Here is a 19,928-nt window from a genome sequence, read left to right on the forward strand (position 1 = left end):
CACGATAGCAGCGTGTAAACACATAATTGTTGTTTAACGACTGTGTTGTAAAGTCAGCAAACGGCAGCAGCTGACACATCTGTGAAAAGTTTAAGATGTCGCACCTAATCTCCTTTTTTATTTACTACTTGTGCCTCCAAATTAAGAAATGAGGGGATCAAATCATTAGTCATCATCACAATTTACTTTAATCTTTAATTCTTTAATCATTTTGTAATCAAGACATATTTATAAAACATAATAATTTCCATCCCTTGAAACAAAAAAATAAATTGCGAGTATGTCATAATTAACTCTTGATGTATGCACAACAAAAGTCAAAGTCTCTTAAACTGGTAAATATAATTATATTTCCTTTAATGTGCAGGATGAGGGGACTGCCTGTGAAGATTAAGATTTTAAGCCAATTATTATTGCACAAGGGAACAAAGGCACAGAAGCAACATTTAGGGCTTGAATAACACATTCATTGTAAAGTTTAGGGGTTTTGTTGCTTAGTGAATGTGTAGCCAAGTGAAAAATGGAAATCAATGATCAAGCTGATCAACCAGTTTACAGAGTCAGTCAACATGTGTTGTCACATATTTCATTCCTGCAACAAGGTGGTGAAAATCAAGTAAACCAGGGGTCAAAGGTCAATAGGCACACATGGGGAGGACTGACAGCCAGCGTTGGGTTCTGGGTGTCCTGAACACCTAAGACAAACAAACGTCTGTCTAATCCAAATTACCGCACGAGTGGAAACCAATGGACATGACTCATCATTGAACATCCGAGGAGATCAGTGGAAACACAAACAGTCACAACCAGAGAGCTGACGGAGGGCGCAAAAATAAACTCCTCCGATGGACAAGATTAGCAAAGTTGTTAATGAAATGAAAGCAGATTATCTGGGGTAAATTTGGATATAAAGTATGAAAAACTAATGAAGGAAAGCATTTTGCTCCCAGGGCCTGACGCGTTGGCAGACAGTCAAGTTTATTTAGCTATTTTGGTCGCCCTCAGCTGTCCCTTTTATGTTCTTCTGGGAATGTCTGCTGCCATCACCCTGCCAAGTAATCCCCTTATATTTACGGTGTGGGTAGACGGGGCGAGAGGGGGGCTGACGGCAAACAGGTGGGAAAGTCTTCATGACTGAGGCGCACACCTTTGTGGTGACAGCAGTCAGAGGTTAATGGTGCTTTCTCCTAAACAGTACATTGTCAACGAAAGTCATCCCGTCCTCGAAGAAAACAGGAAAAAACAGACAGATACCTACATTTCCATGAACCAGCGACTTTAAGTAATGAAATTAGATGCTTTGATATTTGAGAAACTGCTGCTCATAATAAAATATAAATACGAAACTCTTTTCATAGACACATCATTGCCTCTATGGTGTAAAGTAACATTTACACATGTTTAACATTTTAAATAAGTGTTTCTATTTCCATTTTTATGCTTCTTTATACATTTGACAGTTAAAGTGACAAGTTGCTTTACACGTTAATCTTTCATATGAAAAGAAACATTTGCAGAAACATTACACAAAATAAACTGCTGTTAAAAACTAAAGCAACGGCTCTTAATCTTTATGGTTTACAAAATGCAGTCTCTACTTGGGACTTCATGTCACTTTTCAGTTATGACAGATGTGCATCTGGAGAAGAAATTCAAACCCAGAACTTGTTTATTTATTTTTTCAATTTACAATATTAATGAGGTAATTACACAAACTTTTCTTTTTTCCTTTCCCAGTAATCATCCCACCACCACTCAGATTTATCTGTGCCTCGAGGGCCCTGACCCCTAAATCAATGGACTAAACTACCTAACACTGTATAAAGTATTTAAAACTAGCTCCACCTCAGCCAGCTACAACAGTAAAATGCTGAATAATGTCATATATAGTGCAGCAACAAGGCACATTTTTTCTGCAGAATTAAGATAAGATGCTCCTTTGCAGTGTGTAAACAATACCACAAAAACTAGCAGCGCGAGGAAGGAGAAAAGAAAAAGAAAATAAACTCAAATGTGTTTTCACCCCAGTTGTTTCTAATATTGCCTTGTGCAGTTTTACATGGGTTTGTTGTCCGTTAAGCAAATTAGGCTACTGATTTATTTGAGTAATACGATAGATGCTGACATCCAAGAGTACATATCTTCTGTCACTACAGAGCCCCCCTCCATCATAACTTCTGTGAGAAAATACTATATTTGACTTTGGCATTAATTTGTCACAACTTAAAATAAGAAAGCAGGGCCGTGCACATACAGGGTAAAATCGCTACATCGGTTGCTGAGAGTATAGAAAGCTTGTGTCTCAGTCTGTAATATCGCAATGGACATCACAAACCAAAAATAAAGTCAGTGAGCGGCTGCTGTGCCTCTCTGCAGGCGGGCAGGCAGGCAGATGGAGATGGACAGAAGGAGGGTGGAGAGACAGTGTCCAGAGGTCCAACAAGCATCTATGTCCCGAATGTCCTTATTAGTCCACGTGGGACTGCAAACCTGCAGCACGGTCCCTCAGCTATCAGGTTTACTTAATTCCAAGACTCCTGGGTCTATTTCTGATCTCCTGTAAGGTGATACGCTGTACAGCCATTCTGTCTCCTTCACTTTTGCCATCAGTTCATCCTTGGTCATCCTCTCTCTCTCTCTCTCTCTCCCTTTCCCTCTCTCTCTCTGCCCCTCTCTTTTTATCCCCATCCAAACTTGAGGCTGTGGCTAAAGTTAGATTGGCTTGCGTGGGTATATAAGCCCCCGGGAATATACGTATAACGCGGCTTCACACCATCTTCTCCTTCTTGATCATCCAAACCTCCACTCAAACCGTCTCAAGATGGTGAGTACCAGGGTTCCCGCATCTCTACACTCTGCTGGTGGGAATATCTACAGGGGAATCAAACCATCCCTCTGGATTAACTCTCACTTTTTGATGAACAAAATTGACAAAACGATGGGAGCATTTGTCATCATTTGCATCATTAGTTCAAGTGATTTTTGACATTTTTTTGTGGATTTTTGCATAATTGCAGGATGTTTGGGTGCTGATGTGATGTAAATTTCTAGTTTTACAGAATGCACTTCAGATTGCATGGTAAACTCAAACATTTGCAGGGCCAAAGTCAGGGAAATTATTTTTAAAAACAGTTCATTTATACTCGTAACAAAAAATGTATGTCATATTGGAACTAACCTGTAGAGTGCACTTGAAACTGTAGTAACTGATGCAGAGCAGTGACTCCCAACCTGGAGGTCAAGACCTCTTTAAGGGATGAATATGGGGGTCGTGACATGATTCACATCACAGGGAAGAAGAAAAATATTCTTCTTCTTTTTGCTAATTTTTGTTTTGCAGTTTTACCATTTTAATCTTCAAACAATGAATTAATTTAATACAAGAAAATCACTGTTTTTGGTGAACATACGCAGGAATACATTGCTTAATCAAGCCACAAAGGTTGTTGCCTGTGCAACACTCAGTAGCTTCACCGTGAGGTAAAAAAAAACTGACTTACCTGAGAATTTCACTCCTGTGTTTGTAATCCAGGCACCAAAGAAGGCCAAGAGGAGGCAGGCAGCAGGAGATGGCGGCTCCTCCAATGTGTTCTCCATGTTTGAGCAGAGCCAGATTCAGGAGTACAAAGAGGTGAGGTTCCTCCGTCCACACAGTCGTACTTCATCCCTACAGCGGCCCCTTTTTCCACTGTATGAGCCTCTGGATGCGTCAGATATATGCGTCACCTCTGGTTAGTTTATAGATGTAAAGAATTTTTATTCTGAATTAAAGCTGGTGGAGTTTCTGACACCAAAATTAGAGTTTTGGTTAAGCAGCTCTTGGATCTATTTTCACAGCAGTTGCTATTTTGCGTGTCCCCCACTTCTCCCCTGACAATTTAATAAGCACGAGAATGTCATTAGGAGCAGCTCTGAAATTTCTGTCACCATCTGAAGCTCTCCGCATTTTTCTCACCTTTGACCTCCCCCCAGCTGTCACTCACACATCTCCTTAAGGCTCCTGCTGAAGGCTGAGAGGCCAGCTGGAACAACTGGGCCTCGATAGTTGTATTTCAAAGCGGAGCAGAGAAACTGAAAGAGCTTTTATTCCTTTAAAATCTTTTATTTAACGACTTTTGAAAGCGATTTGATAAGCAGGGGGGGAGAAAGCAAAAGGAGAAAGTGTCAGAGTGAGGTGTTGGAGTTCAGGAAGGTCAGGGAGATGTGATTTTATAAGGATGGGCTGTCAAGAGATCGGATAAAGATGGCGTCTGTGTGTTCAGTGTGTTGTCAAGGGATATGGACCGCAAACAGAGGAAACATTCCTGCTGCGATAAGTGATACAGGCGTCTTGAGTGCCACTTTAGGAATGCCTGACATGATGATTAGGATGATCTTAACACATTGCAGATGGAAATATAGCAGCCGGGGTTGATGTATTTTTTATATGTCAGGGTAAGGAAAGTGTGTATATGTGTGTGTGTGAGCCAGAGAAGGAGAGGGTGATGGGAAAGGTTAGTAGCTGAGTTCAAGCTCAAGTCCATAAGGTTAGCTTAAATTTCATAGATGTGGGTTCTGCAGGGTGAGCAGATCAGACAGCTGTTCCTTAATGATACTTTCCCAGATTAACATGTAAGAAAAGACTCGGGGTCACCCCATCCCATGCACCCCCACCAACGATGCCCCTCTCAAGGCTACCACTGCCTTGGGTGCAACCTTTTTCTTGCACAATATCCTCTAACATTTGTACCGCACCGTGTCAAAAATACCTTCCAGTTGCTACTTGAATGGAAAAACTGTTGAGTGAGGAGTCCTTTTCAAGTGTGTCGAGGTCTTGCACACATCTTGCATGCCCTCTCCCCATCTGTCCATCAAGTAATAAACCCTTGTGTGCTTCTCTTCTGCTCAGGCTTTCACAATCATCGACCAGAACAGAGATGGTATCATCAGCAAAGATGATCTGAGGGACGTGCTGGCTTCAATGGGTGAGCGGCATTGTGATAAATCCAGCCGTGACTGTGTGTTTCATGGTCGCTTGTACTAATGTGAACATTTTTCGGGTTGTTTAGGCCAGCTGAACGTGAAGAATGAGGAGCTCGAGGCCATGATCAAGGAGGCCAGCGGCCCCATCAACTTCACCGTCTTCCTCACCATGTTCGGCGAGAAGCTGAAGGGTAGGCATCTCATTTTCACCAGCTGTCACTCAGCAGATGTTGTGTTTGACATTACGTACATTACACTGAGGGTCACTACTGTACATTCAGTCATCAGTACACTACTCAAGTACAAATACACATTGTTGCTCATACTGCTATACTTTTACTTAAGTATCATTTGAATGTAGCACCTTCACTCATAATGGAGTACTTTTATTTCTACTGCGTTTACTTTAACTAACCTCCTCCTCCTGTCGTCACCAGGTGCTGACCCCGAGGACGTTATCCTTAGCGCCTTCAAGGTCCTGGACCCCGAGGGTACTGGAAGCATCAAGAAGGAATTGTGAGCCCTTTTTAAAAAATGCCTTTATTTGTTTATCTACCAGTGTATTTGTGTTTTTATAAGTTGGAAAATGACTGAAATAAACTAAACTAAAAATGACTTTAATGTTCATCACACGTGTCTAGATTGTACGGATTCAAGTTTGTTGACTCTGTCTGTTTTTCTGTTCCAGCCTTGAGGAGCTCCTGACCACTCAGTGCGACAGGTTCTCCAAGGACGAGGTAAACTCATCAACCTGTTAGGGGATATTACTTGTTTTTGCCAGACTGGCTCAATGGTATCATTGCCAACTGTTACTCAATATATCCCAAAGAGCAAGGGAGGTTCTCCCTTAATTTCAAAAGAAGAAGTGCACTAATATATCCATCCATTTTTAAGACTGAGTGGTTACTTATTTGATAATATATTATTTGAGCAGATTATGAGTCAAAACACTAAAGTTGTACTCAAATCCTAGCAGTTTTGCTAAGGAAGCTGCCTTTAAAGTGTGTGTGCTCAACTTTAAAAAGAAAAAAGGATATCTTGACCAATTGATCAAAAATGTGTATCCCTTTAAATACTCTCAGATCCCCTGTTATGCTAAATTTCCTACCCTCATTTCCTCCCTCAGATCAAGAACATGTGGGCCGCCTTCCCCCCAGATGTTGCCGGCAACGTAGACTACAAGAACATCTGCTATGTCATCACACACGGAGAGGAGAAGGAGGAGTAAAGACTAAGCTAGAAGACAAGAAAGACAACAATCCCTTTGCTATCCTGCCTTCCCTGCCCTGTTCTTTCCTCCTCTTCCTCCCTGCTCACCTTTTGTGTACACCCATGTGCTCAGCCGCTCATGTTCAAACCAAAGACTTGTCACGCTGACACATGAGAGTGCCGATGCCCGTGGGATGTCTATGTTTGCTTATGGGGAATAGGGTTGATTTTCAATAAAATTATCCTGTAACATCATTTCCATTCACAAGCTTTTCTCAAAAACCTTTTCTTTCCTTGCAACCATCTTCCATCTTCTCACCTCTATATCTCTACCTGCTGTCACTTCAGCCTCTGAGGTGTGTGAATGAAGTGTGTCCCTCTGCTTCCCCTCAGTATCTGAGGAGAAGACACCAGAAGGGTGGGGAGGGGGACACACTAAGCATGAGGGCCTCATTCCAAATTTTGAAGATGTCCTCTCAGAGTGAAATAGGTGAGAGGAGAGAGACCATCTGCAGGTTAGAGGGGAAAAAAGTTGCCTCCTTAAAGTGACGACAACTTTTTTCCTTGAAAAGTGAAAAAAAACAAGACTGAAGGAGAAGAGAGAAAGGGCCGAAAGAAAACATTCAAATCTTCGATTTCTTTCCCTCCGCTCCTTCCTGCATCCAACAAATCATCTCTCTTTTCCATAAGCTCTGGACACAACTTGACTCTTCCTCACCTTTCCTCTGTAACGAATAAAAGGGACAAACTGTGAATAAAATCTCTTTCCTTTTGTACAATAGCGTCTCTGTTCAGTTGGCTCTGTGGGACAGGGTGAAAGGGAGAAAACAGGTCTGGTGAAATAATTAGCTAAATCTCTCGTGAACACACGTCTAGTGACATCTAGTGGAGCTTCTTTGCACCTGCACTTGCAGACAGGAGCCTGAAAGATAAATCTAATCCATGCAAATGCTGCTGCTCTAATAGTAAAGAAATTGATTTTATGTAGACACACACTGTTCATGATAATCGTCCACGTACAGAACACACCCCGCACTCCAAAACACAAAAACAAAGACAAAAAACAACATGATTTAATATATTATGGTTTATTACTCATCACAAATGTCATTATCATCATCAATTAAATACATCAGTTGTAGATCTGAAGGAATGAATTCAATTAGCTATGATTTTATTTCACTTTCGCCAGAGAGAGTGACATGTAAACTTAAAAACACAAAAGACATAACGGCATGGGGAGAGAAACAGCTGAAACGCTTCTTTAAACATTTGCATCAGTGGGGTCATTCCCAATCAAATGTAACCAAGGACCACAAATTTAAGGATCGTTGCAGAAATGCACAAAGGACCTGTAGAAATGGATTTCCTTGATTCTTGTCCTCAATATTGCAGAGGGAAGTGCTGATTCCACAAGCTAGCGAGAGGTTAATTTGAACTTCATGACATCTCGAGCCCTCTGAACAAAGAGAAATGACAACATCATTGAGGCATGAGCTGCGAGGACATATTGCTCAGAAAATATTGTAGTCCACGGGCCTGAAAGCGTGCTCAGAAAAACCTACCGAAGCACAAATTTCGTTATTCCCTGGCACCAATCTGATCGTCATTATTAGTGCTGCTGTCTGCACACTATCAACAGTCATGATGGAGGATGGTTTGCATAGATGTGTTCAATTTATCCTCACTAACACTACGCTAATCTGTGCCTATAAATGCACTGGTGTCAAAATAGAGGAGGGAGGGAGTGTGTGATGTTTATATATTTAAATGACAGCCATGTAAAGACCTGAAATAAGTGAAAAACAATGAATATGGAGGACATGTTGGCTACAATTACACGAAAGTCCCTCTAATCCTTAACTACAAAGACAGCACAGTTAAAGAGCATCTATGTTTTTTTTTTGCCATCATATGGTTTTATACTAACTACCTGGCACTATTCATCGTATACTGATGGGGTTCAGTGCAGTTTAAAGTATGCATAAATATTTTACAGTACAGAACACTGAGTGTAAATAGGTTAGGGAGTTAGTCCATAAGTTATTATGAATGTTACAACACAACTTAGTGAGACAGACATACTTAAGATCTCGAATTAAAAGGACTATTCAAATCACCTCAAAGTATATTATACAGTACGATTAAGACCTTCAACTCCCAAAACTTCTGTCTGAATCACTCATCTCACTGTTTGTTCTGTCGGAGGCCCATATTTCCACTCAAGTCTGTTTAATACTGCACTTCAGTAAACTGGAGACTCGTGAACCTAGAGTTGACCCAAACCAACAATGACAGTAAACTTAAATAATAGCAAAGACATGCATCAAGTTTGTTGTGTAAAAGCAGAGGACTTAGCGTGCAAAGAAAAAAAAAAAGGAAATCAAAAATAAACACTTAAATGATCCCCCTGCAACTACACTGTGTGTAGTCAGCCATCATTCCAGTCAACCAGGTGTCTCTAACTCACATAGAAAAATAGTCAGATCGAAAATAATAATAATAGTAATTCATAATATACTATATTTGATTAAATTAACCACTTTGTACATAAATACAACAAAGCCCAAAGGTCAAAGATCAGAGGTTAATGCTACATTGGCACACCTGGCACCTCCAGTCAAGTGGCGTCCTATAAGTCCTTGAGGCACAGATTTCAAACTCTGAAACCGGCCTGTTGGCTCTCGTTTTCTACGTTACTACACTATCGGAGTGGTCGACTTCAGTGGTGCTTTGTGACAAAATCACAAGTGCAAAAATCATCCTTCATTCTCTTAAGATACTTGAAATCACATTCTAATGGGCGAATGAACATAAGTTCTTACCCATACTGAAATTTGGCTAAATAAAACACATATGTTGGATTTTGTTCGTCAAAAGCAAAATACAATTTTTACAGATGGACATTTGGTCTGCAGGACTTGTGCACGGTCACTGCTGGGTATCGCATGTTTTCGCATGACCAGTTTATCCATAATGTTGAAAAGTCAACCTCGGGCACAAAATTGCAAATGAGGCCTGAAATCAAAACAATAAAAAGCTCCCTGTGTGTTGTTTTTGTCAGAGACAAAAAACACACATAAACAAACCATTACCAAACAGGCACCACTGCATGGTGTCTGGTCGTTGTTTTTTTTAAATTTTCTCCCTGTCGTCTGTGGACATTCCTTGATTTTCCCCATGAGATTAATTCCAATGAATTTGGGGAAGAACCACACTTGATTCAATGATGGTTTGACTTGAGAAAAAAAAAAAGCAGGCAGACTGAAAACAGGGAGAGCCACATAGAACAGTAACACATTTCACTAAACTACTAAGGCACACACTCACTCACAACATTTAACATGACAATAAATACATCCTCAACAACATTACTAGCATTTCTGCCTTCAGTGCCTGCGTTTGAGACGACTTCATAGGGTTTTCTTTTCTTTTTGTCCCAGGCATCCAAATAACCTGTCCACAGATGAGAACTGATGGGGTGTATGGAGTGTTAACAGGATCCTATGTTCTGTAGGTAGACTTTTTATTTACAAACTCTATGGCACCAAAACTATCTCCGCAAACCTTCAGTTCAACAATCGTTTGAGTCGACGTTTCTCTAACCACTGCCATCAATCTGATTAAAATAATAAAAACGAAAGAAAAACAAAATAATTTTAAAAAACTAAAAAGAGATAATGACTGTAATCTTCTGAAAAATTATCCAGGTTCACAGTCCATGCTCCAGTTGGAAAAGGAAATTTGTCCCATCTTACTAAAACTCTGTGAAAAAGAAAGCGTTGAGTGAGGGGCAAAACCCCTCCCCCCGAGGTGCTATCAAAACCATGATCCAGTTTTCTCCACCATAGTCCTAGGACTACTTTAAGTCTTCAAAACGATGTGTTACACAGGAAGCCATCCCATCTTTTTATTAATCACTCTTTCTGTTTCTAGGGGTCTTTTGTTCCCCTGACCTCTTTTTTTGTTCAACGTCCCTTTTCATTATCCTGGAATGACGGGGAGGCAAACTAGGCCGAATCTCTCGCTCCTGTAGCTCCATTTTTGTCCTCGGCTTCTCCTCCCCCTTTGTCCTTTTTCTTCCCCCCTTTCTTCTTCTCCTTTTCTAGCCTCTCCTTTTCCTTCTTGAGCCTCTCTTTTTCAGCCTTTTCCTTTTCTTTCTTTTCCTTCATTTTCTTCTTCTCATCATCTTTTTCCTTCTTCTTGTCTTCCTTGCTCCTCTTCTTCTTCTTCCCTCCCTCTTCTTCTCCAGTTGTGGCATCAGCTGCAGGCGCCGCTTCTTTTTTTGAATCTGGACATGGCGGCAGAGGAGAATTGTTTGCAGTAGGAGAGGGGATAGTCGGAGTGATTTGCTCAGAGACGATCTTAGGTGAGGGGGCTAGAGCGGTGGCTGGAGGTGCTGTGCTTTGTGTTGGGGCAGAAGCCGTAGTCTGGCCCTGTGCTGTGGTGCCTTCTGAGGCCGGAGCAGGCCCACGTGATGAGCTAGCTGCACCCCCTACTAGTGGGCTCTGAATGTGGGGTGTGGGTGCCCTCTGACCTGCCCCTGGAGGAATGGGTGGTTTATGGCTGGGGCCTCGTCCTGGGCTTGATGTTACTGCAGGTGGGGACTGAGGTGGCAGGCCCTCCATTCCTGATGGCCCCGAGAAGGAGCTCTTCTTGTGGGAGTGGAAAGGAGCCTTGGACTTGCGGAAGCCAGGGAGTGAGAGGAGGCTGGAAGACGCCCTGAGGGGTCCTGGCGGAGGGATCGAGCTTCCCAGGAAAGAGAAGCTGCCGCCGGAGCTGATGGAGGCAGCACGGCGTTTGTACTCAAAGATGGCCCTCGTGCCGTGGAGGCGACGGGCTGGCTGGTGTGTCAGCTCCCCTCTGGACTCCCTCCACTTCCTTACTTGGATGCTGCACTCCCTCTCTATAAGCGACTCCGTCACCGGGAGCGTGATAATCTGTACGACACATCAGACAAGGACGAGACAGACAGAGGAAGTGAAGATAACTAGACTGGGCACTACAGGACAATGTGACTCATAACTCGTGTAGCTGAGTAAAAACAGAAGCAGGTTTTGTTTATGTTCATTGTCTATGAAGACAAGAGAAGAGACCCACCTCCTGTACCAATATGTCCTCTCTAATCAGGTCAGGTGAGATGTTCCTTAGACGCTCCATTGTTTCATACATGCCCTGTAGTTCCCGAAGTTTATCCACAGAGCCGAGCATCTGTTTCAGTAGCACCAGACCCACACGAAACACTATCTTCACCCCTACAACCACAGAATTGAGGCAGAGCATAAACAAAACTGAATTCTTAAAACCTTTCTACTCAAACAAGTCTAAAAATGTATGCTAGATAAAGACTTTCTGCAATTTCTTCCTAAATCACTATAATTCAACTAAAGGTAAATGCAGGTAAACAGTTCAGCTATAAACAGAAAAGAGCACTGAAACTTGGATCTGAAAGGTACCTTCACAGAAGAACATGTCCCATACACGCAGCACACATGACCATGGTAAGGTGCGAGAGAAGATACACATGAACCACTCAGTCATGTAGAGAATCGGGTCAATCTTGAACTTCTTAAGGTGACGATACGCCATTGGACACGTACGCCTTAAGAGGGAGAAGAAGATCTCGCCATCCAGCTGGATCGCTTCCTAAAAGACAGAGATGATGAGTCAATAAAGCTGAGAAAACTAACATGACGGTTTGACAAAGACAGACATGAGTTAGCTAATTCACTCACCAGTCCGGCGCTGTAGTAACCAGGAAGGTACTTCTCGCATATCTGGACGAGGCACCAAAAAGCTTGCTGTGAAACACAACCAAATTATAACAGTAAGCTTGGCAATCAACTGCATATAAGACTGAAATGTTATCAGGAAGTAGCGAGTTGAAACACAATGGCATTGATTCCTATTTTTGTTTCTTGCTTCTTTTTGGGGCTATTCTTATTATTGTTATCAATATTAATATTAATATTAATATTACTATGATTATTGTTATTATTATCAATTAACTAAATCTTCTCACTCATCTGTCTTCCTGTTCGTTGTGCATTAATGATGGTGAAGCTGTGATATATACGGCCTCCATGTCTATTTGTCGCAACTGAAACTGTGACAACACCTATAATAGATAAAGAAACATTTTGTTTGCTGCTACCAGATCAACAACAGCAACTGCCCTAGTGTCATTAGAAAATAACACACACTCCCACACACAGACAGCTTTTGGCATACACCCATTTGTACGGGCGACTGAATGAGCTCAGGTTTCAAACTGTCAGAATACAGAAATACAGATAAGGTCGGCCCTCACATTTACAGAGAGATGCAACTGTAACTTCAGTCCCGTCTGTTTTGCACACGCTTAATATTTGCAGGACACCTTGTCGACAGTTTCAGCAGCGTCATCAGTCTGCTGTCTCCTACTATTTTTAATTTAGTAAGTAACCCCATGAAATACGAACCGAATGAAGTTACAGTTTTGTTTTGGTTTCAGTTTTCAGAGCACTGCTTAAACAAAGACTTTCCATGATTACTAATCTTGTGATGTGCTAAATTCTGATGCTAACTCATCTTCCAGTATGTTCACTGGTCTCGCATGAAGTTGTAAATTATTCTGTCTAATGTATAGAGCTGTAACTATAAGTTGATTAATTGAATTGACAATCATATCAAAATAAAATGCCAACTATTTTGTTAATCTGTCATCTCAGCCATTTCTCAAGCAAAGATGTCAAACATTTGCTTGATTTTGGACTGCGTGTCAGTCAATTGTAAGGTATTTAATTTTTCCATTCATTCTAGACTATTGGAAGTACCAACTCAATGTGTTTATGACACTTTGTAGAGTAATCACACTGTTCAGTAATCGTTACAGAACACTAATGAACGCTTTTGATATCCCTTCAAGTGAAAACCTGAACCCCAGTGTCTCTGCCCCTCACCTCAGCAGGCATATGCATAAGCAGCACTGCAGCCACTGGAGCCTGGGCCTGGCAGTAGCCCTCGTCAGGCCGGTAGATGGTGTAAGCCTTCAGGATCCGGTACAGATCCTGTTGCCTGCAGGAACAAACAAGAAGAATTATCCAGCGGCTAAATCCACAGAAATACTTGATCAGTTTATGCATCTCTCATTAACTCAGGGAACAATACAAATCAAGCTAATGGGAATCAGTCTGTAGTAAAGAATATATATTATCATATTCTTAAATGTATTTTGATTTCATATTATTATTAAGTTCCTCATTTTCAATATCCTTTAATGCAATTAATAATGTTTTAATACAGTTGCATAAAGATCCATGCAGGATCAAAAAATTGTGGTTCCATAAAATCTCCAGTCAGTGTGTAGCTTTTACTTTTGTCAATCATATATGTTTACTCTGATGTAAAACAGATTGAGGGTGTGAGGTTGTTCTTTTTACCCGTGACCACCGCGAGCAGCAAACATCTCATGGAAGGGAAACTGTCTGTGAAGATCCTTCTCTATAATGTCCAGCCATTTAGCCTCTCCTGGCTCTCTCTCCAGCTCCTGCAGTGAAAAATAGATACAAGTTTTAGAAAAGTTCTTAGTAACTCATGGAGTCCGAATAAGCTGTCAAAGTGGATTAGACTGCAAAGCCCTGTATGAATCCACAATTGTGAGTCTTCCCCAGTCAACAAAAACAATACTAAGCAGACTACTGGGACCCAGGCCCAGCTGAGGCCAGACCCCCCTCCAGCATGGTCAGGGAGGCAGGGCACTGACAGGCTGGATTACCGGTCCTGATAAGAGGCTTACGGCTTGCTAGGTCTACACCTGCGCCCCATTAGCACCCCTGGAGCTGAAATTGCCCTACTCAGCCACAACTCCTGATTGCAATGGTCCCATTTGAGCTAGTTACTCAATCAAACGATGGTAGCTTCTTTGCTGTCCTTAAATACTTTCAACACAGCCACAACCAGCTTTGCAAATATTTTTGGTGACATTAGTGTTGTTGACAATATGGTAACAGTTGGAGTTGTGCCTAAAGGTTTATGGAGGCTGGTATCTTCTTCCTGAAGATCGTTGTGGCTGCAAGTAAAAAAGAAGTGTAACCAAAGACTGAATTTAGAAAAACTATGAAATAGAAAAGATGTCTTGCTCCCTACAACTACAGAAAGAAGAGTGATAGATACTTGGTGGTGTGGGATGGTTACTCCCAGGAAGTAGACAATGTTTTTTTACATTCTTCCTCTTTTCTCCTTTCTGTAGTAAACACTGCAGGACAACTGCTTCTAAAACTATGTGTAATGAGCTGTACCTGTGTATTTCTTCTGTGTGAATTGGTGATCCACATCCTAGACCTCATGTTTTTGTTTTTTTGTTATATCATTCAGCCTCTCTGTTAAACGATTATATGGTCACAGTGATACCTCAAATTTTCCAGGGTTGGCTTCGAGGAGATCTTGGCTGTTGGACAGCATCTGCCAAGCTTTGGCTCTGAGAGAAGACGGAATCCCCTTCCTACAGCGCAACTTCACCTATAATGCATGAACAGACACACAGGGTATTAGCAAGGGATATATAGTAGTATATCTAAAACACATCTAATTGGTTGACATGCATACCTTCTGGAAGCGATGTTTAATCCACTTATCCCAGTTGTAGAACATGTCAAGCCATTTTACCTCCCTCTGTCTGGCCACTTCAACTCGAAGGTCCTTTTCACTGTAATAGTGAGTAATATAAAATTACTCCATCATTGACAAAACTGGGAAGTATTTTTTTTCTTTTCAAAACTAAAAATCACACCCTGATATGTTAAGAAATGTGTAACTGTAATCTAATCACACAAATGAATGACCTCAGTCCGTCTTTTACATTAATTTGCACATTTCGCTGAATTGCTCAGTAACAGGACAACTATAGCACTGACCAGAATGCACTGCCACTACTGATGGTCAATCAATAACATTTCAATTATTCAGCGGTGGGAGAGCAATTAGCTTGTCAGTAAAGTAGAAGCAAATCAGACAAAAAAAAAAGAGAGGAAGAGAGCAGATGGGTGTGAGGGGCGATACCACATAGACACACAGTCAGTACATACTGAGTCATAAAAACGCTCTCAGCATTATCTGAGTCAGACCAAAGGGAGATAAAGGACGGACAGATATGTTTAGAGCGGCAGAGAAAGAGAGGACGACAGGAAAGAGAGGGTGAGACAGAGAAAAGAGGAAGATCTCTTTGGGGCAGATGGATGACAGAATGAATGAGACAGTCAGGGAAGGCAGAGTGGCTGATTAAAAGCAAGATAGTCAGACAGGATTTAGATTTAACTGACCATAATCTAATAATGTCCCATAATGCAAATAGTGATACGCCTACATGGAATTTTAGCGTAAAAAAGAGAAGTGTCTTTTTTTTCCTCTTACAAACAGCCACACTGAATATGTGTGTCTAATTTCTTATGTTAGACCAAACTGATGGAGTGGAAATGATCAATATTTTGCACGTGGCCATGAGTGTGAGTCCTTAGTTGATGTTTTAATACTTACCCAGTTTCGCTGTACTGATTTCCACCTAGGAAGCCATATTTATCAGTGCGTCTGACAGCCAGGCCATTGATCTCTGAGTCTGAGCCCACAGAGCTGCCGTCCTCTCCCAGCCCAGATAGAGACTCCAACGTCCCGGACATCAGGCTGGCCGACTCTAGGTAGCTAAGGGTGTCAGGGGCCGGCCGTCTGGGCATTGGGAGAACAGGGACTGGCTCGTGGATCAGTGGGACAGTCGGGCTGGGGGGTTCAGCTCTAGTGGGGGTGCTGGGCAGCTCTGCTTTCCTTGCTTCACTGGAAGCGTCAGGTTTTGGGGAGAGAGGAGGAGGCAGACTTTGAGGGTTTTGTGCTTGTTGCTGAGGTTTCTCCTCTTCTGCTGTTGCTGCCGTATCGGTGGATGTTGGAGGGGCAGGTGTAGGATTGGAGGCGGCAGCAGCTTGAGGTTGGACCGCGGTAAACTTACCATCATCCATGACAGGATTTGGATTGTGGGTGACATGCACATTGGGGTAGAGATTAGGGCCAGGATTAAGCTCAGGAGAAGGGGATGCCGGTGGCTCACTTGACAGCACTGGGGTCTCTGCTTCAGTATTCAAGAGCCCTGCAAATGCTGGGTCACTGGTTGTTGTCTCCTGCTTTATAACATGAGCCCCAGTCTCTGCATCTTTCCCTACCGATTCGTCTCCCTGTGGAGCAGGCTCATGTACCAATGATGTGAGAGGGGTCTCAGTAGTGAGCTTTGGAGGACTTGAGGGTGAGGGGGGATTCAAGGCCGAACCCCGAGACTGTGCTGAAGGAGAGTTTCCAGTCAAAGCTTTGTCATTGTAGAAGGAAGACTTGGGTACGGCTAACTCCCTGACAGACTCTGGTGCAGGGATGCTGGGAGCAGTGACAGCCGATGAGGACGGAGAGATGGATGGAGCTGTGTGAGGATCACCCAAAGCAGGGGGTGATGGGGATAGGGTGGAGAGTTCAGCCATGTTTCCACTCTGATCTCTCCTTTACAAAATAGAGATAAACGGAAGGAGGTGAGATTTCTTTTGCCAAAGAGCAGCCATCAGTTCAATCACAACTGTAATAAATGAAACCTGTAGCTTGGATCGTAAACAATTTCTTTAACATATTTGTAGTGGATAGAGATGCAAAGATTCTCAGCAACAAATCATGACCATGACCATAAAAAAACACTTCCTCTTCATAAAATTGCATCAGAGAATTAGATCAGAGAAGCAGCCATATAATTATTGCACAGCCATAATGAGTTTTTATAACCCCAAACTACTTTCAGCCTTATATGGTTTCACTTGTGACTTCAAATGTGACATGTAGGTAACTATTTCTGCTAATAACGATCAATGTCTGAAGCTATAGCTGCTCTTTTGCTACACAGCAGCCTGTTTCAAACAGTAAAATCACTTTACAATGGAAAATAAGCGCATTTAAGTCACATTCATTTAGAAAAAACCCTGTAAAGCACATTCCTCTGTTCTCAGAAGACAATACACAAAAATATCTGAAGCTTACACCAGCTGTATTATCCTGCTTCCCCACATTGTGACTCTATCAGCGGGACAGACAGTGACAGATATAACCTTTCTGTTGACAGGGCAGCTAAACAGTTTCTTCCGCACATGTACCAGCGCGCTGGCATTTAGCGTTATCAACAAAGCGCCCACGACAACCATAGTGATACAGTGCTCTGCTGACGAAGCAGGTTAATATATGTAGTGATGGCTCCAAACAGCTATCGGTTACATGCTAGCAGCTAATAACATCAGCCACTTTGTTGTCATATCCTCTCTAGAGGCCTTTCTCGAATCGACTCAACTTCCCGATTCGGCACACAGGAGCAATGGTTTACTAACAGCTAATAGTCAACACCCTCCCTGTCTGCCAGGCCCTCGCCGAACAGCGTCCACGGCCTTGTCCACCCCGCTGCCCCGGTCAACTACAACTTCAACTCTGCTGCTCAACTCACCCACGACCGGCGTGTCACTGTGATCCGTCCGCCTGGATAGCCAGGGGGTTCCTGTCCGCACGCCCCCCCGCCACAGCTCCGGCTCCGCAACCTCCTCCGTAAAATGAAAACACGGAGGAAAAAAAAGAGACACCGGGGAAGGAACCGCTCAACTGAGTGAGAACCTGGAAGAGCAAACGTCCTGCAAGCGGCGAGCTAGCTAGCTAAGTTACCAGCTAGCTATGTTAGCTTATGTTAGCCTAATTTAACTCTTAGCATTAGCGCCGATAGTGTTCTGTTTCTGTTAGCCTAGCTAGCTAGCTGAGTGTTTCGGTTACATCGGTTAGACATGCGGACCTGCTGCGACAAATCTCACCAAATTCAAGCAATCCTTTAAGTAACTGTCTTCATTCTAAAACAAAAAGGACTTTCTTTGTTTAATTTATCCAAGCACCGCAGCGGGGGGACATCCAACACCCGCAACCAGCATTTCCTACTGACAGCTGCGTGCGGGTTCTCGTCAATGTCGTCGGGCACACGCACGCTCCGCACAGGAGCCTCCCTTCTACAGCACAAATATGTTGATGTCCACATGAATTATATATTGTTGCCTACATTGATGCCTCTTGACATTATTTCCCCCTCAGATTTTATTTAATTTCACCACATTTACACGCTTCCATCACAGTTTATCAAGTATTGTTTATGTGTAAAGCACCATTAATGTACTTTTGTTTAAAGTAGGCTGTTGCAAACAAAGAAGCAACTCATAAAAAATGTCCCCAAGTTAAAACAATGGGAAGAGAGTAAATAAACAATCTAATAATAAAAACGAAACATCAGTCACTTCAACGTTTTGTTTCCCCAGTAGATGGCGCAATCCCCTTTAATTACAAGCGTTCAAACCAACCTGGGTTGTGGTGATTCCCCCAAATACATCTATTAAACACAAGCACACGCCCCTCTCATTGATTCAGACTTGTTTACAGGTGCCATATCATTTGGTGTGTGCATCATTTGCACACTTGCAAATTAATAACAATAATAAGTTATTGTTATTAGTAGTGGCAGTAGTAAAAATATTAGTATTATTATTATTAAACTCAATATTTACCAATTTCATGTTGCAGGCCTGTGTGAGATGATTGAATTCAATGATAGTTTCAGTATTACATAAGTCCCACAATTTCAAATTGTTTTGTTTTGTTTGGGAAGAGTATAGCAGGCTTTGTTTGGGGATTGTGAGTCACTTCTCTGCTTTTTTTCATGCTGGTAGGCATGTAAATGTTATGTTGATTGCCATGGAAAACCACAATACTGGAGCGACACCCAGGCATGCTGGAACACTGTCAAGTTGTTATGTATTATATGAGGGAACTCCCATACACTTTGCCTAAGTCATACAAATAAATAGTATCCAGATGGTGTCATTGAGTCTGAGGACAAGTTTCCACAGGACTGCAGAGACCCTAGTGCACCCCTTTGCACTATGTGTAAACACAGTTTGTCTCTATGGAAAGCCAGAGGTTGAATGAGAACTCTGAGTAATCAATCAAGGATGCATATGCACATTAAAACCAAACCAGTGTTTTGGGATCATGAGTCAGGTCTCCAGGATGTTCAAACTTTCATTATGACACACTGCATATCAGAGTAAATACAATTAGCCACTGTGACGAATGATCCCTTGTTTTCATCCCTGTTTTACACATTTTCACATTTTTAACTGTAATTCATGGCCCTCTATGGAGCTTTTTATAATATTTGTTATTAGAGACTAATTTATGATGTATATCAAATACTGTACAAGGCTGAGAGATGGAATTGAAGCATAACTACTTTACAGCAAAATGAAAAGTTGTCACTCTGTGCCAAACAATTGATGAATGATTTTTTAAATGTTGCCCAAATGTCATCAAGTTAAACACTGTTTAACATCGCTGATGTTTGCTGCCATTAACCAATGTTGTCATTATGTAATTATGCAAGGGAACCCCCGTATACTTAGTCTTAGTCATTCAAATAAATAGTATCCAGATGGTCATAGAGTCTGAGGACAAGTTTCCACTGGGTTACAGACAGGGATAGCCCTTTGTGTGTAAACACAGTTCGTCTCCATAGAAATCAAGAGGTGGAGAACTCACATGTCAAGGATACAGACTTTCATCATGACGCACGCTGCACATCATAGTAAATTACGTAAACGAGATCAGTCATTAAAAGAGAAACCGGGAAACGCAGCCTCTCCCTGTAACGTGAATCAAGAGCAAAATCACAACGTAAAGCCATG

The 19,928-nt window shown here is 42.1% G+C and overlaps 2 protein-coding genes across 3 annotated transcripts; one reads left to right on the forward strand and one right to left on the reverse strand.

Annotated features, from left to right (window-relative positions):
• Positions 1-2,672: 2,672 nt before the first annotated feature.
• Positions 2,673-6,426, forward strand: mylpfa (myosin light chain, phosphorylatable, fast skeletal muscle a). Its single transcript, XM_084371908.1, has 7 exons — positions 2,673-2,824; positions 3,533-3,631; positions 4,889-4,964; positions 5,049-5,153; positions 5,400-5,478; positions 5,651-5,699; positions 6,089-6,426. The coding sequence occupies exons 1-7, from the start codon at positions 2,822-2,824 to the stop codon at positions 6,188-6,190; spliced, it is 513 nt and encodes a 170-aa protein (XP_084228034.1). The 5' UTR covers positions 2,673-2,821; the 3' UTR covers positions 6,191-6,426.
• An 817-nt stretch (positions 6,427-7,243) lies between these two features.
• On the reverse strand, positions 7,244-18,150 carry tbc1d10b (TBC1 domain family, member 10b). Of its 2 annotated transcripts, none has more exons than XM_084371882.1 (10): positions 18,015-18,150; positions 15,685-16,680; positions 14,758-14,857; positions 14,563-14,670; positions 13,593-13,699; positions 13,113-13,227; positions 11,907-11,972; positions 11,628-11,817; positions 11,272-11,426; positions 7,244-11,111 (listed from the first exon to the last, which is right to left on the reverse strand). In XM_084371882.1, exons 2-10 carry the CDS (start codon positions 16,659-16,661, stop codon positions 10,182-10,184), a joined length of 2,748 nt encoding a protein of 915 aa, XP_084228008.1. In that variant the 5' UTR covers positions 16,662-16,680; positions 18,015-18,150; the 3' UTR covers positions 7,244-10,181. The 2 variants fall into 2 exon arrangements, with proteins under 2 accessions (XP_084228008.1, XP_084228007.1); XM_084371881.1 differs by having other exon boundaries at positions 17,660-18,150.
• Positions 18,151-19,928: the final 1,778 nt, after the last annotated feature.

The sequence above is a fragment of the Pagrus pagrus genome (genome assembly GCF_965226575.1).
Source record: "Pagrus pagrus genome assembly, chromosome: 13".
Taxonomy (NCBI): domain Eukaryota; kingdom Metazoa; phylum Chordata; class Actinopteri; order Spariformes; family Sparidae; genus Pagrus; species Pagrus pagrus.

Excerpts from the sequence above, each read along its gene's own strand:
- tbc1d10b (XM_084371882.1), bottom strand. The coding sequence starts at position 16,661 with ATGGCTGAACTCTCCACCCTATCCCCATCACCCCCTGCTTTGGGTGAT. Across the intron at positions 14,858-15,684 it reads AATCAGTACAGCGAAACTGG|TGAAAAGGACCTTCGAGTTG; the intron begins GTAAGTATTAAA and ends TCACTATTACAG. Across the intron at positions 11,427-11,627 it reads GGACATGTTCTTCTGTGAAG|GGGTGAAGATAGTGTTTCGT; the intron begins GTACCTTTCAGA and ends CTGTGGTTGTAG.
- mylpfa (XM_084371908.1), top strand. Across the intron at positions 4,965-5,048 it reads GGACGTGCTGGCTTCAATGG|GCCAGCTGAACGTGAAGAAT; the intron begins GTGAGCGGCATT and ends CGGGTTGTTTAG. Across the intron at positions 5,479-5,650 it reads GGAAGCATCAAGAAGGAATT|CCTTGAGGAGCTCCTGACCA; the intron begins GTGAGCCCTTTT and ends TTTCTGTTCCAG.